Source organism: Zeus faber (genome assembly GCF_960531495.2).
Source record: "Zeus faber genome assembly, chromosome: 7".
In the NCBI taxonomy this organism is placed as follows: Eukaryota; Metazoa; Chordata; class Actinopteri; order Zeiformes; family Zeidae; genus Zeus; species Zeus faber.
In genome coordinates this window covers 21179890-21197166 of record NC_137203.1, presented here as the reverse complement: position 1 = coordinate 21197166, position 17277 = coordinate 21179890, and the positions used below count along the sequence as shown (strand labels likewise).

The window sequence follows — 17277 nt, the reverse complement described above, 5'->3', positions numbered from 1 at the left end:
AGGAAGGTTAGGGAGTTATTATTAAGAGCAAAACCTGGGTCGCTGCCAGAGCTGGGTCACACACACAGACACACACACACACACACACACACAGAGACACATACAAACTTTCATGCACCCACCAGCCAATACGCCAGGCGGGTTCGATGACCTCACCAACCCCCAAGAGCCATGGAAACCACGGGTGTTCTGAATGTGTCTGGCGAGGGGCGGCAGTCAGCAGAGCGAAAAGACATAAGGAAAAGCAAAAGTGGAACAAACACAACCGGTGCCCTCCAGGAGTTAATGATGGATGGCAAATACACTCAACTCCACACACACACAAACACACACACACGCACGCACACACGCACACACACACACACACACACACACAAACTCCTGTTACACTTGCTAATGTATTACTCGGATGATGAATAAAAGAGATTTTTCTTACATAATGACTGTGAAGAGGCTTCAGTACACCGTCAAAATGAGCTCTTTTTACCATTTGAAACTGCTCCCATTTCCTCGATTAAACTTTCCCTTTCATGCAGTGAGACATTAATAGCGCCCAATAATGAAGATTCACACTGAGTTAACCTGCATGACTAAACCAGCATTGATAACCTGGCTCACAAATCTTATCGACATCATCAAAATGAAATGAAACATCAGCAAAAAGAGATACTCAAAGTTCAAAAAGAATCCAAAACAGCTGCATTCATCTCTTCTTTCTTTGAGCACTGCATCCCATCCAGCTGCCTCTGAAGATAAAGAGTAAAACGCAACCAAATTCCTCCACAACAGTCCTCGACCCCGCCCCCCCTCCGTTCCTGAACTTCCCACGGGGGGTCACACGTTCATTCCTTTGACTATTATGTATCTAAAGTGTTTATCCCCACCTGCCTGCTTCATCTGCTGAGCTTGCGTCCCCCTCTCATCCCTCCTCGCCGCCCACCTGTCTAGACTAATGCCTTTGTAATTGAGTCGACGACGAGCCAACACTCACCACAGCTGTTTGACACAGCGGAGCGGCTTTTTCCACACTTTTCACACGGGCGGTGTTCGCGGCGTTTCCTCAAGGCGCGCCGAATTTGAAACCGGATCCGACTGTCGGACTGCCTGCAACGGTAGATGTGTCGGATCAGAAATGTATCGCAGGGCTTGACGTACACGACACATCCGAACCCTCGGTGGGATACAGAAACCTTCGCGCCGCAGGGGGTCGGAGCTGTTCTCAGGCGCTTTCCAAATCTCCATAAGAAACGAACGGGACTCGCGGTCGGTTGCGTCAGTCGGATTCAGTGTAAAGGCGGCTTACGGCTTCTTGTCTCTCACCCCCGGCGTGTTCCAAAATGCGCGTGTCAAAGATTTCTTCATCTGCTACTTGGTCGTCCAATCGGCCCTGTTCTAAGTTTCCAGTCATCCAACCCCACCTCCACCTCCACCTTCACGTCACCAGGTGATCCTCGGCCTGCTACTGCCGCCGTCAATCCTCAGCCTGGAGTTCAAGAACAAGGACGAGATGTCCTACATGCCCCAGGACCAGGAGGCCTACCTGCAGGAGAAGGAGGAGGAGGAGCCAGAGAAGCCCGTCAAGGAGAAGGAAGAGGAGGACATGGAGTTCACAGTAAGGTCCTACTGTGAGGCGCAGTACAACTCCGTGGTGAGAGACCCCGACTCAGCCCCACATCACAGAAACCTATACACATCCTCAACACGCACTGATTTAGCCCCGATCGCATTAACAAGTTCACATAGCACAGATCTAATTCTGGGCACATGGTGTCGTGCCGTGTTGTGATATATGCTGTAAGGTTATGTTTAAGTGACACACACACACACACACACACACACACACACACACACACACGCACACACACACGCACACACACACACACACACACACACACACACACGCACACACACACACACACACACACACACCCACACACACACACACACACACACACACACAAATACACAAACACCAACACACTCGCTCCTCTATTTCGGCCATCTGGAGCCTTCCAGCCAAAGCAGCCTTCCCTGTTTCTTGTCGTCTCAGAGAAGACGTGGTCGTGGAGTTGTAGCGTCTCAGTCTGTCGCCTCTGGCGGCGCCTTGTGTATGTTTCTTCCTCTGTCTCTCCTCCCCCCCCCCCTTTCTCTCCGTCTTTCCCTATTGTCGCTCCTTCCCCCGCCACTCTGCTTCCTTGTTTGTCTTTGTTTCTTCCTGCTTTCTTGTTTTTACCTTGTTTGCCTCCCCTCCCCCCTTCTATTGTTGTCGTGCTCTTCTCTCCCTCTCTCCCAGCTATGTTCTGATAGAGGTACAGTACTGAATGCTGACCGACTGCTGCCCCTGACTCTCTCCCGTCGGTGCTAGCTTGCTGCAGCGCACCACTCAGCATCCCGGCTGTAGGGAGAGGGAGGCTCAGGCTCGTGCATTACATAACATGCCTGCCCGCTGCTGCAGAGCTTAAATCATGCAGTGCCTGGGCATCTCCTCCCCGTTTCCGAGCAGAAGACTTGGTGCTCGTCCGTCTGCATAGACACGGATGTGCAGCAGGATTGGGCCACGTTCCATTTCAATCCAATCAATTCTGGAGATGATGTTGCCATTCTGTTTGTGTATGAAACACCGACACACCGGGACCGGGGGAATCCGAGGGCAATGTTTTTTTTTTTTTTCTTTCAATACACAAGCTGAATCACAGGTCGTCTCATACGCTGATTGAGCTGAAGTGGAACTGACGTCGGCGTCGCTGTACATACTTTGCATCTACATCATGTTCAGCCAGCTAGCCAGCGCAATCTTCACCAAACCGCCCACATTACACTTCCTTGAGGCACTTAGATCTTCAAAGAACATTGCAGTACATTCAAGTCAAGCAATACGTTTCCGATAAGCTTTTTTTTTTTAATTGCACTGGCTTCTGACTGTTGGAATGCACTTCAGGTAACCAGACAGTATATGAATCACACGTTGATTCATGCTGATAAACACACCCTGCCACAACACAGGGGGAATAGGGGACCGACCCTCAGATGCATTCCCAAAAATGTAACTGCGACAAGCTCTTTATCCAGTCAAGTTGGTTGCATGCCAGTCCAGTGAAGGCATGGCAGGAGATTTTACAAGCATCTGACTTAATTGGTTCACCCCAAAGGGGCGGGTCTGTAGCTGTTGCAAGCGTGGGCAAAAGTGCTGTCAAATGCGTTTCACATATTTGAAATGGAAAAGTCGCCCATACCATAGCTGGCATCGGCTGCTTGTTGAGTATTTCCAATATCGGGGACCATTTTCACTCTGTCTTTTGCCCACGTCTGGTTCGACACCCGAGCGTGCAACACAAACCATGATCCGACTCCCTCCCCCCTCGAGGCTCGGTGTTGCTTTGACATGAGACCATGACCCATGAAAACACAGGGAACCGACCCCTCTCTCATGGATAAGGAAATGTGTCCCAGCCGGAGATGAGATATGTCTCTTATTCCTTTTCTCTCTGTCTCTCCCTTCCCTCTGTCTTGTCTGTTCCCCGTTGTTGGAGACACTATCCATGAGTGTGTGTGTGTGTGTGTGTCTGTGTGTATGTGTGTGTGTGTGTGTGTGTGTGTGAATGTGTGTGTGTGTGTGTGTCCCGTGTCATTACTTGTCATCAGCCTTCACCCCGACATCCAACCCCTCACACACACACACACATACACACATCAAAAAAATGGAATGACGGCATTGCCTGTGCTTGCTTCTTGAAACTATCATGGTGAATGTTGGAGTGCATCCTTTAATGTCTTCCCATTTTGCCTTGTCTCTCTCCTCTGTTCTGCCCCTCACCCGCCTCTCCATCCCTCACGTCACACCCCCTACCCGCCTTTATATCAACACTTCCATCTTTCACTACTTTCTCCATGCCTCCGTTTTCTCCCCTCCATCCCCTCTGCTCCATGCTCCATGCCCGCGTGGTGCTCGCGCCGTGCCCCAGGCCATGCTGGGTAAGGTTGCCACGGAAACGTCTCGGAAGAAAGACGTGGAGGAGGTTCAGCATCGCCACCGTCTCATCCCCATGGGACGCAAGATCTACGAGTTCTATAACGCGCCCATCGTGAAGTTCTGGTTCCACACGGTCAGTCCGCTTTGAGCGCTCGGTCCAGGTTTTTTTTGGGAAACACCTTCTCCACAGACTTCCACACGCTGAGGTGGATAATAGACACAGCCAGTCCAGCGGGTTCCGGTTACAAGGGTTGAAGCCAGTTCGATGCTAACCTGTGCTTCTCTCTGTCACTTTTTGCTGTGACGTGTGTTGCTGCTAGAAAAGTTTTTAGTGAAGTGATTCTAAAAATTTGATTTTCCCATTTTTTTGAGCAGGTCTACTTCTACCCTGGTGCAAAATATCTTAATTTCATTTCAAAGTAGCTATCTGGTGCCGTAATTGTCCTTTTCAATTAAATTCTCCAATTCTGCAAGAAGTTTTTAAATTTGCATTTTTTTTTCCATGCAACACCCACCACCACTGTACTGTCTGTACAGTCAGACAAAGTAAAAAAATTAAATCTCACCGGTTAAAGTGGTATTTATTAATTATTATACGCTTTATACAGCCCTGATTCAGAAGCCTGAAGTCCTTCCCCCTTTCTGGGCACTTTCAGAGAGAACATTTTGGATCCAGACCAGGGAAGTAAGTGTGATCCAGAGGAGACTAATGAAATAAACTCGCTGGGACACAAGAGTAGGGAAGTGTTCCAACGCTGTGCAAAAGGCTGTGAGCACACACACACACACACACACAAACCGTCTTGTAGGTGACACATTATCATTGAAGAGGAGAGGTCGAGATTGACAGTGTGTGTGTGTGTGTGCGTGTGTCTGTGTGTGTGTGTGTGCGTGTGCATGGTTACACCCCGGGGATTATATAAGCTGATCTCTCATCTTCCAAAGCTTTCGACAATTTGCTCGCCCGATGGTAAAAAAAAAAGAAAACCATGCGCGTATTTCCAGCGCCATGCTCATTGTTTATTTATGCAGATCAAATTATTTTTCTCCCTCCTCTTCCATTCCCATTTACCTTTCCGACCACTCGTTTTCTCTGCCCTCCCTTCACTCCACGGGGGGTAGGATGTCAATTTTATGATTTTACTTACAAGAACAGATGCGGTTGCCTGTCAGGGTCAAAATGTCATCATTAGCAGCATCCGCGGCCGCCATGCTCCACGAAGTGCTGCCCCTGGTGCAGTAATATTTGTCAATGCTGTAACGCAGAGCGGCCGGGCACGGGCGACTTAATGAATCCTCCCTCGGTCACACCCCATTACGATCACTTTGTCGGCTCACCAAACGTCCGCAAATTCCACCATAATAGCCCCAGTCGATAATTCTTAAGTGCTCTCAATGTTTTATAGGTTGTTATATTTTTACCGGGTATTTATTCAGAACTTCTGAATTTAATTTTTTTATGCATTTTTTTGGAGAGGGGGGGGGAATTCCGTCAAGTCCATCATCATACGCTGTGACCTGAGCATGTACCTTTCTACTTGGCTTGGATCAGTGAATGTTTCAATCCGCTCCTTCATTAAGGGGAGCAACTTGATACCCATGATCATGTTCCTTATTCTTCAACATTTCTTTGATTCTTTTTTCGTTTTCGCTGGCTCATTACATCCAAGGTTGTATTCCAACAGTCAACAGAGCCAATATCTCCACAAAGAACAGCTTCTTTTGACATCAGTTCATTTCAAGGAACATTCCAATTGTGCTGAGATGTAAAATAAAAAATACAAAGTTAAAGTGAATTTCTATTATGTCTTTAGAAAGAACTGCTTGCTGTCAGCATTTAATCGTTGAGTTATTATGTTGTATTTTATTATTACTAACATGATTTGGAGATAGCCATGCATTTGCTCTAAAGTCTGCATAGTCTGATTTTCACACCCCAACACTTTCTTTAATAGAGGCATCTACAGGGATTTATTTATCTAAAGAATTGCGTCAGAATAAAGTTTCATTTTGGCCAATCATTTGGAAGAGCATCATTTCATATGGCAGTGTTTAATCCTCAGTGGGCCATTGTGTTTTCAGGGAGAGAAGTTCTCTTTAATGGTTTCTATGAGGTGGACACACACCCACACACGTACACAAAAACACATGGCTTCAAACAACCAGCCAATTCACACAACCCTACACATACATCTATTAATAATCTCGTACTTTGTTGATGATTGTTTTGTTTTTCCCAGATGGCATATGTGGGCTACCTGATGCTGTTCAATTACATTGTTTTGGTGAAGATGGACCTGTGGCCTTCCCCACAAGAATGGATCGTCATTGCGTACATCTTTACGAACGGTATCGAGAAGATGAGAGAGGTAGGGGGGCGGGCTGCAGAAAAACTGAAATCTGTAATTGCCCCAATCTGTTCATCTAATTCGAGCATCATAATCAAGCTTTATTGAAGATTTATTGGCCAAGTATACTTACATATACAAGGAATTTGACTCCAGTTGTCTGTGACTCGTACAGAACATACAGTGAATAGTAAATTTAAAAAAAGGAATATTTTCGGAAAATATAGACACTACCTAGGATCTATAATCAACAGTATTTAAAATGAGGGCTTGGTATGAAAATATGCGTTGTAAAATTTGCTTCATTTAAAATAGACCAACACAAACAAAAAGCAAACGTGTCTATCCACATCTGTGAACAGGTAGGAAATAAAACAAATCTGTGCATAGGTAGTTATCCTTTTTAAATTTTTTTTTTTTGGACCAGCCTAAAGAGAGAGCAGAGCACACATGTGCCTGCACTGAAAAACAAAGACAGCTTTTAGTTTTTGCCTTTGCATCCTCACACTCAACACGCGGACCACCTGCTCCAGAGCCTAACTAAACGAAAAATCAACAGTGTTGAACAGCAGAACAGGATTTGGCTCACCTGCAGATGTGCCCCCCAAATTGGGCACGGAATCCACTGACGCTGACTGTAATTTCACCTCCAGTGGGGCCACACTTTGCACGACACTTTTCACGTTGGCAACCAAAATCTTGTTGCATTTCCGCCGCCAGTAAGTGCACGTCGATTGGAGAAAACAAGTTCTCCAGCCGCCTCCCTCTTACATTTTACATTGGAATAAAAATTGATAAAAGCTTCGAGGGCTTCAAAGCTTTAACAGAGAGGCAGGGAAAAAGATAAACAGAGATTGCTGATGTAAAGAGATGTTGGGGCCGGGTGGGACAATCAGGTTGTTCATTCTCTTGTCAAACCCACTCAGTGTCACTGTCATTTTGTTTAGACTCCAGCTTGGACGGTTTTTATTTGGTGAACTCATACTGCCCCCTAAAGGCACTGTTGATTAATTACATGTGCGCTCCTCTGGTCTCTTCTGAATGTTTGTAGGTGCCCCATGATTATTCCACCACACAGTATGCCCTCTTTTACCCCCTACCCCCAATTCTCATTTAGGTCTCCCATTTTCCCCTCCCCTTCCCTTCCCCCGTCAGATCCTGATGTCGGAGCCGGGGAAGCTGCTGCAGAAAGTCAAGGTTTGGCTCCAGGAGTACTGGAACATCACCGACCTTATGGCCATTCTCATCTTCTCCGTGGGCATGGTGCTCCGCCTCCAGGAGCCGCCGCTCATGAGCTACGGCCGGGTCATCTACTGCGTCAACATCATCTACTGGTACATCCGGCTGCTGGACATCTTCGGGGTCAACAAGTACCTCGGCCCCTACGTCATGATGATCGGCAAGATGGTGAGAGATGCCAGAGAAGACCCCTCATTTTTCTTCATTAATTTGCAGACTGCAGACTGAGTGCATATGTAAAACTACCTCTGCATATAAATTGAGTTGGGTTCAGATCCAAATCCAATATGTTGTTGCGACAGAAAGCCGCGGGTCCATCTCTTTTTTTCTGATCTCAAAAATAGTACGACGGAGGGCCCTGACGCATGCGTAGCAACGTGGCGGCAGAATCACAGCGCGGATCAAAGGCCCCGAGTCTTGTATGGGCGCTGGCGTCGAGCTGTCGGAAAGATATCCGAGCCCTGTATCGCCAGACGTGAACGCAACCTTTGATATGAAAATCAGCAATTAGCGGCAGAGGGAATCCCTTTCCGCCTGCGGCGATGTGGGCAGCATTGCTTTGCACGGTGTCGTTTTGTAAGCGTACCGGTTTGAGGTCCAATAAGAGGACCCGTGAATTTGATTTTAACACTTCGACACTTGTCCCTGTTCCCTGTCTGTCGTGTTTTTAACCCTTCGCCCGCCAGATGATCGACATGATGTACTTCGTCATCATCATGCTGGTTGTGCTGATGAGCTTTGGGGTGGCGCGCCAGGCCATCCTCCACCCCAACGAGGACCCGTCCTGGATGCTGGCCAGGAATATCTTCTTCATGCCCTACTGGATGATCTACGGAGAGGTGTTTGCCGATCAGATTGACCGTAAGTTTCGGGCGGTGGATTCTGAGTTTCAGAGCTTCGTAACAAGCTTCAACTTGTTGTTGTTGTTGTTGTTGTTGTTGTTGTTGTTGTTGTTGTTGTTGCTCTTTTTGTTTCATTTAAGAAGAAACAATTCCCGCTCGGGGGTCTACACATGTAACTTTAATCTCAATTAATACATTTATTTATTTTGTGTTATTTATTTAGCTGAACACAAACCTTCTAAGTCTTTAATGTTTGCTGGAGGATGTTTTTCTGTGTTAATACACTTCATTACACACACAGAGACGCTGCAAAACAGCATGATCCACGCGCCGAAAAAATACAGCATTTATTACTGTACTGCAGCTCCTCTTTCAATGCAGAGCATTTCAGATTTTTACAACTGTTTTGAACTGCAGAATGTTGTTGTTTCGTCAATTGTAAACTGTGTGAATGGTCTTCGTGAGTGACAACGTGTGAGATATCTTCTGCGTGTGCTGTTGTGTCTCGCTGTGTGGGAGTCTCTCTGAGTGTGTGCAGAGAATGAGAGAGGTGGCCCAAAGAGAAGAGATCTGAAATAATGCTTTCGTTCTTTGTTTCAGATATGCATAGTAGGAAGTTACAGCACAGGCTGAATGAAAAACTCTGGCTGGTCGAAAATTACTTTCGAACTCACGGAACCTGGCGTAGCAATGGTCCATTCCAGATTGCCCAGTGCAGTCAAAATCCCAGTAAATCCATAGATAAAGACATTTATATAATTTTGATATACTTTACCTACCTACCCCATCTCTTCCCCCTCCATCCCAACCTCACTGCCATGCTATTCTCACTTCCACCACGAGAGGCCACTCCGGATAAATGCGTGCATGCGGCTCTACAAGCTCTTGGGTTAAAGTTGCCCTTACTGTACAGGCTTTGATTGACGGGACATGTCAATGATTATCTTAAAAATCCAAAACAAAAGGAAAGGGACGCTCTGATTCTTTAAGGTCGGGTCCCTGTCCCAAATGATCGGTTGGTACAAATCGCAGTTTCAACTCCAGGGCAACTTTACCCCAAACAATTCGAGCACTGGCTGACCAACAATGTTGTTTCATGGCAGAAGCACTCCCCCATACTTTTAAGCTCCCTTTTTTTTTTACAGTCATAGTATGTTTTTTTGTTTTTTTTGTTGTGATTTTTCGGAAACCTTAACCGAACATCCGAGGGGGATTATTAAAGTTTCGCTCCTGAAGTTTGATGCTCCCCGGATGTCCTGAAGCTGCCATGTAAACGCTGTGTCACCAAAGCCATTAAATCACCCTCCCTCTAAGCCAGCTCGGCTGCCGACCGGAGCAATCGCAACATTGCCAAAAACACGGCTCCCATTTGCAGAGCATGGCATTATTGCATAACTGATTTGACGACACAAAGGGCAGACATTCATAGACACGCACACACACACACACACACACACACAACATATGCGCACACACGCACACACGACAGTAACTTAAACCAAATCACCAGCTTTCATCATTTGTAATCTGTTTTTTCACGTGGTTCAGTTGTCAGAGTTTTTTAAAAATCCAAATTGTTTTGAGTGTAATATTTTTCCAAAATAGAAATATTACTTCAGTTCTCTATCTTTGGGCTGCATTGTGTGGACAATTTAAAAAATCAAGCAACGACGAGCATGGCCAGAATGAATCCCGTAGGCAAACAAACCAGGACAAAATGCTGACTGTTTCCCCGAAAAGCCACAGCAACTGAACCATCACAGATGGAAAAAACGTTTTATGTATCCTAAATACATCCTAAACGATACAAGGCAATAAACCATCGCTGTCCGGAGCTATGGCACACATGCTTCGATATATTTTAAACATTGTGCACATGTTTAAATATATTGGGAGGTTGTGACAATACATGACGAAATGTATTACTTGAATTTATCTGCGTTTCTTTTCAGATGCACATTTCAGTGCCGATTCCATTCGAGCTTTCAACGTCCCTCCCTGACCCCACTGCAAAGAAGCATAACAGAAAATTATGCTTCTTGTTTGTTTGCACAAAAAATGCCACATATATAGATCTGCCTTTTGTTTGTTATTTATTGGTCTTGGACGGTCTGTTCTTGTGTCCCAGCTCAATGTGTATGCTTTTTTTTTTCTCATTCATGTACCTCTCTCTGTTTACCATTTCTAACCATGGCTCTGTTTTTTGGTTCAATTTCCCCTTTTTTTTTTTTCCTTTTATTTGATTATGTTCTCTCCTTACGCTGTCAACGTGCATGTCCCCGCTGTCTGTGCATCTTAAACCCCACTTTGCAACGACATTCATTGTCTTTTTTTACCGGTTCAGCTCGAGTTCCAAGTCTTTTAACGTGCGTGTGTGTGTGTGTATGTGTGTGTGTGCGTCTGCGTGTTTTGTATGCCGTGGTGTCGTGCAGCACCGTGTGGACAGAACACCACGACGGAGGACGGGGTGGTGGTGGCGCTGCCTCCCTGCAAGACGGGGGCCTGGATCGTCCCGGCCATCATGGCGTGCTACCTGCTGGTGGCCAACATCCTGCTGGTCAACCTGCTCATCGCCGTGTTCAAGTGCGTAACATCTCATTGTCATTCTTTATTTCTAATATTTTGTTATGGATTGTAAACACCTTTATAACCACCTCTTTAAAACACATCCATGCGGCCAATACAATTACAGCTATACAGTAATTGTCTCGTCTACCACAATAACACCCGCTTGGCAGCGGCCTTGTCAGGCGCTGCAGTTCACAGGCATTCGCCAGTGAATTCTCAGCGTTCCCCAGTTAATGATTTTTACACAACCACACGTCACTGACTGACTTTTAGACTTCTATGTTTTAAGTTGACTCCATAGACGCGGGAAGGTTATGTCATAATTTATCTTCGGCTCTCAACCTCCGAACCGCCATTATTGTCAAGCTGTGATTTATTGTGATTTAGCCATACCGATTTTTTTTCCTATTACACTGCTAGCGTAAGGATAAAAAAAACAAAAAAAACAATGAAAAATCTTAGGCCATAACGCGTACTTTAACTCTCACACAAAACCAAACTCTCGATATACAGTATATGAGACATCAACGCACATCAACTTTGGTCGAACCAAATGATATGTTCTCTATTGCTGCTATGGAAATAAGCTGTAGGCCAATCGCCTTAAAAGAAAGGGAAATATATATACTTTTTTTTCCATTTGCAATTACAGTAGTTAAACCTCTGATGAGGTTTAGTCGACCATGTGAGTATCTTATTTTCTGAATATGAATAAATTACAAATCAGTTGGAAAATAGCACACCTGGGCGAGGTGTAGCCCTGCCTATTATAGGTATAGCCATACATATTTTAACTGAAATGCCTTCTGAAATAAAGAGGCAATGTGTGTGTGTTTTCGTGAGTGTATGCGAGAGTTTGACATCTCTGTTTCTGTCACACTACAGCAACACTTTCTTCGAGGTGAAGTCCATCTCCAACCAGGTTTGGAAGTTCCAGCGCTACCAGTTGATCATGACCTTCCACGAGCGTCCCGTCCTCCCGCCGCCGCTCATCATCTTCAGTCACATGACCATGGTCCTCAAGCACCTGTGCTGTCGCTGGCGAAAGCATGACGACGACGAGAGAGACTACGGGCTGAGTGAGTAATAGTCGGAAAATCATTTTCTGAGAGACGGTTTGGGGGAAATCCCTCTTCTCAACCCCAACCTTTCTACTCGCAGAGCTTTTCATCACCGAGGACGAGCTGAAGAAGGTCCATGATTTCGAGGAGCAGTGTATAGAAGAGTACTTCAGAGAGAAGGACGATCGATTCAACTCCTCCAACGACGAGAGGATCAGAGTCACTTCTGAGAGGTCGGCCATGGCAGCAGGGAGAAAGAAATCCTAGTCTCAGCTACGATAACTATGTTCAAAGTCATATAATTCTATTTATACACATTACTATACATCGTTGGTCTCCTCGCTCCCTTTCTGAGGTCTTGAAGTCTTGGCTTTCTTTCGAAGCATCTATCAATCTCTTCCCTCAGGGTGGAGAACATGGCCATGCGCCTGGAGGAGGTCAACGAGAGGGAGCACTTCATGAAAGCCTCACTGCAGACCGTCGACATCCGCCTCGCCCAGATGGAGGAGCTCATCGGGCGGATCGCTGTGGCGCTGGAGCGCGTCACGGGCGTGGAGCGTGGGGAGGTGAACAAGGTCCGCTCCCGCACCTCCTCCGACTGCACGGACTCGGCCTACGTCCTCCGGCAGGGCGAGTGCCCCGACGCCGCCTACATCCTCCGCCAGAGCAGTTTCAACAGCACGGAAGGGAACGCCTACCGCCTGCAGGAGGCGCTGGAGGGAGGAGCGGAGGGTTCCATGTCCCCGCCCTCGCCGACGGGCATGGCCACACGGACCAGGAGCCAGTCCTTCTATGTCGGGGGAGGAGTCCGTGGCGGCGAGAGGGCCAGTGGGCCGGAGCGTGCCGAGAGCTTCTTCAAGGAGCGCTCGTTCAGCCTCCATCGGGCCAACAGCTCCCAGTCGGTGGCCTCGGCCGCCGCCCCCAAGGAGTCTAAGCCCCTACCCTTGGCGACACTGTCGGTCTCCCAGCAGCACCGCCCGTCTTCGTGCATCGACATCTACGTCTCTGCTTCAGAAGAGGTGGGGCCCGCCGAGGTCTTCTTGGACCCTCTCCGCGTGGCCCCGCCCCTCCGGAGAGACTCCTCCCTCCATTCGGAGATAATGGAGGCGGTGCTGTCGGGAGGCCGGGACTTCAGCTGCGCCACCACCAGCGGTTTGGGCGACAGGCACTCGGAGGGCGGCGCCGGCAGCAGCGGGACAGCCGGTGCCATGTTTGAAGACAGCGCGGCGGCAGATTTGTCTTTGTGCTCGGCCCACCTCCTACCAGACTCCAGCCTACCTCCCTGGGACATGGAGCCCTCCCCACCGCCCTCGGCAGGGCTGCTGGAGCGCTCCAAGAGCAGCCGCTACCTCTCCACGACAGGAACCAGCTTCCTGGACGAGCCTCCGCTGGTCAAGTCCCATAGCCTTATGTTCACCCCCCGAGGCTGCTACAGCGGACTGGGGGCAGGGGTCCAGGTGAAAGCAGCCGAGTACACCAGCATCACAGACTGCATCGACACGCGCTACGTCTCCGCCCCCTACACTCCCGCCGAGCGCTCCCACTCCCCTGGGGTGTCTACCTCCTTCCCCTTCGACAAGCCCCCGGACATGGGCTCCTCTCACCCGGAAAGGGAGGCCGAGCTGAGCCACACCGAGTCTGACCCGGAGGACCCCGAGGACCTGGTCCCGGCCCCGGACACGCCTCGTCTCGGGGGTCTCGAAGGGTCAAGTCGGGCCGCTCTCTGCCCCCGTTTCTCCAAGCTGGAGCGAGCAAACAGCTGCTCCTCGGACGACTCGCATCCTTCCCTCACCTTGGCCCCTCCTCACCGGAAGAGCCTATCAGTGAGCGAGAGGATGGAAAGGGGATCGGGTCCCGGGGCAGATAGGGGGACCGGGCCAGGGGGTCGGGGTTTGGGGGGCACCAGAAACCCCTTCCTCAGGAGCAAGTCCGGGGCGCGCCCCGAAACAGCAAAGACTGACAACCTCTCCATGAGAAAGCTGGCTACCCCGTCAGCGTTCCGCAGCTTTGACAGACAAAACTATACGTGACAGCGAAGACATCGCTCGGCAAACAAACACGCCACACATCCATAGGACCAGGGGGGAAGAAGTCAACGGGCTTGCTGAGAAGAGGGTGAGGGATGAGATGGTTAAGGTCAAGAAAACGAGAGATCCTTGATTTGTGTTCGACGCTGGCTGGCATCTTCACCCTGAGGGAGGAAGCCCGGGAGAAAGGGGTTGGGAGACAAGGGTCCTATTGTACACCAGTCAAAAACAAAGAGCTATTTAACGTAGGGTAGTTTTTACCTCCCCTTGTAGCTGAATGACTCTCAATGGGGTGTTATGGCTGTGGAAGGTGTATGTGTATGTCTTCCACCCACCACCTTTTTCGTCCAGTAAACATTTGTCACTGTGTTGCATCACATGTCTTATCACTATGCTAGACAGAAAATCATATACTATAACCACCGTAGCTGCTTTATCAAATAGTAACTGCCTGGGTTAGTGATAAAGATAGATAAATATAATGAGAGAGCGAGACCTATCAAACGAAAAAGGGGGACGTGGCCATCTTTAAAGTCCCAAAACAAGAGGTCAGTATTGTCACACATGAAACTTAGCTTTCTTAGTTTAACTGTCTTTATATTTCTCAAACCGATCATTTAGAATCCAGTTAAGAATCAAAAGCAATGAGCAATATTTGTTTTAATATGGGAAATGATGTATGGAAGGAATTAGTGATATGGAATTTTAGTAATTTGAAGTTATCTTCTTGGTTGAGCCAAGGGGAAAAGCTATATTTTGGTAATGATTTATCTCTGGATTCAGCGCACACACACACACACATACACACACACACACACACACACACACACACACACACACACACACACACACACACACACACACACACACACACAGACACGCGCACATTTGGATAATGTGATTTGTAAAGTGTGTGATGTGTATTTCCTTTGTTAACGTGAAGAACATCAGATTTGTCTGTATCACTTTAGTTTGTTTATTAATTTATTATAAAACAAGCTTTTTTTTTTTTCAGTACACAACATCCAACATGAATGCTGAGTGCTATTAGTACATTTGAGTCGGTCGACTATCAAATCAGGTACAAAAATGGAAATAATGAGAGGAAGCAGATTATATTTTATGATAGTTATGTGATTGTAATGACATAATACCGTCATCATTTGTCTCCATTCAGGACGGCGAGGTGACTCTTCGCAGGGATCGAAGCAGTCAGTGCAAACACTTAATCAGCATAGAGAATGTGAGGTGGCGTCCCCCAGTCACTATGTTTAGTCTCACATATTTCAGGAACCCCAAAATAAGGACATTCAAATCTTTTGAGTGCCAATATATATGATAGGGAATGGTTTCCTATCAAAGACAAAGAAACACACACTTGCATACACTGTGATACTGTACTAGCATTGAACTGTTACCTAATTTAATCCTGGAAAACTTTGTTCTGCTTTTCATTTCATAGTCACCCATGACCATATTGAACCTGAATGGGATCGGTCTGGTGTTTGAGCCACTGAATGCAAATCATATCTAGTTCCACTGTAGGTCACATTTGCAGGGAAATTCAATCTCCTCTGATTCTTAAATGTTATTGGTTGTGGCATTACGTTGCACGGCTATAATAACAGCCTGAGACCCATGGATCCGTCCAGTTTTGGCTCTGATTCATAATTGCCATTTATTTGCTTTTGCATTTTATTTTTATCTGGAGTCAGTGGCTGCAAAATAAGACCCTCTAATGAATCAAATGAGTTAGAAAAAAATATGGAAATGTTGTAAAAGAAAATGCTGACATTCATTTGCCACTGAAAACCGTGCGGTGGAGTGGAAGCATTGACGTTGGGGCCTGTATGAAAGGCCGTTTGACGGAAGGACATTTTTGAGATGCTTCTATCAAAATCAGATCAGACATTTGTCTTCAAATCTCTTCATTAATTTATTAATCCAATCCAAACCTTAAGGTCTGAGAATAGGGATTTCCCCCATTCTGCGAAAGCTTTGTGAAGAAAGAAATGACAGAAAAAGACAAATTAGTATGAAAGATTCTTAAATCGATATTTTCTATGTTTGAGATTTATATTGCATCGATTAATACAACTCAATCACACACGACATTTATTTTGCAACAGATTCTATTTACTGACATTTTTCTCGCTTATTACGGATTATTAAATGCCTGTTTGAATTACTAAATGAATATTTATATCTTCTCAGTGCTATTTTTGTCTAATTTTAACTATTTTCTAAGTAAGCTTTATTATTAAATTTAATAATAATAAAAAAAGAGAGACACACACACACACACACAAGAAGTAAATACTAATGTATTAAGATTTATTAAATCTGTTAAATAAATTATAAATATATTGTAAATTTCAATCATATTTAAAATATTTAATCATTTTTAATGTCGATGTTTAATATTTGAATTCAGCAGCTGTCATAAGAATCTTCTAATGTAAAGGGGACGAGGCAATAGACAGCTGCCAGCGTTACCAAACTTAGGGTGCCTTCCCGGCATGGATGAAGAGCATACAGAGGTCTGCGGCGGCGAAAAGATCTGTGAATTTCTACCCTAACACAGAGCACAAATTCCAGCATTTTTTTCCTCTAAAATTGTTATTGTAGCATACACACGTCAAGCATTGTCTTTTTATGGGGGGGGGGCAAAACATAAATAAAAATAAACAAATTGAACGTACAGAGTGGGAGAGAGCAGGGCTCCATGAATGTGGTCGTGGTTATAGCTTTGTGACTTCCCCTGTCGAATTTGAGATTCCTCTGAATCCATGTACGTTTGCGCACCAAACAAAAAAACAAAAGAAAACTCTAGCGGAGATCTCATCAACAGAAAAATGGTTTAAATCTGAGAGAAAAAATAATAATAATAATTAAAAAAAAACAAAAAAAAAACACTTTGCACAAGTCACGCCCAGTGACTACAATTTGGGAAGCCAAGACTCCATGATGGTGATGCTATATTATTCTCTATTCTGGTGATGCTATCGGCTGGTTTTCCTTCTCCCCCACACATTGACGGAGGTGGAAAGCCGAAGGTGAAGTGCTTCCCTCTGCGAGGCCGTGCAAATCAATTGGACGCCTGTTGTAACCTGTTGATGCTGATTATAGACTTAGCTGATTTTTGTTCTGAAGAAAGAAACAAAGAAAGAGGAATGGATTTTGAATCTCTCTCTCTCTCTACTAGAAGCCTTCCACTACAAC

General features: G+C 46.2%; 1 protein-coding gene across 5 annotated transcripts in view; it reads left to right on the top strand.

The window, feature by feature from the left end:
• The window catches only part of trpm3 (transient receptor potential cation channel, subfamily M, member 3), a gene marked incomplete at both ends in the record, with an annotated part of 139689 nt that extends 125631 nt beyond the window's left edge, over nucleotides 1–14058 (top strand). For 3 of the 5 annotated variants that reach the window (XM_080004002.1, XM_080004001.1, XM_080004004.1), the window contains 10 exons: nucleotides 1445–1648; nucleotides 3963–4103; nucleotides 6211–6339; nucleotides 7474–7725; nucleotides 8244–8418; nucleotides 9000–9128; nucleotides 10832–10982; nucleotides 11853–12046; nucleotides 12129–12261; nucleotides 12435–14058. In XM_080004002.1, the coding sequence (XP_079860128.1) occupies nucleotides 1445–1648; nucleotides 3963–4103; nucleotides 6211–6339; nucleotides 7474–7725; nucleotides 8244–8418; nucleotides 9000–9128; nucleotides 10832–10982; nucleotides 11853–12046; nucleotides 12129–12261; nucleotides 12435–14058 (3132 nt within the window). Of the gene's footprint in view, nucleotides 1–1444; nucleotides 1649–3962; nucleotides 4104–6210; nucleotides 6340–7473; nucleotides 7726–8243; nucleotides 8423–8999; nucleotides 9129–10831; nucleotides 10983–11852; nucleotides 12047–12128; nucleotides 12262–12434 lie in introns of all 5 variants that reach the window. The other 2 variants (XM_080004003.1, XM_080004005.1) reach the window with 2 other exon arrangements.
• Between the last annotated feature and the right edge of the window lie 3219 nt (nucleotides 14059–17277).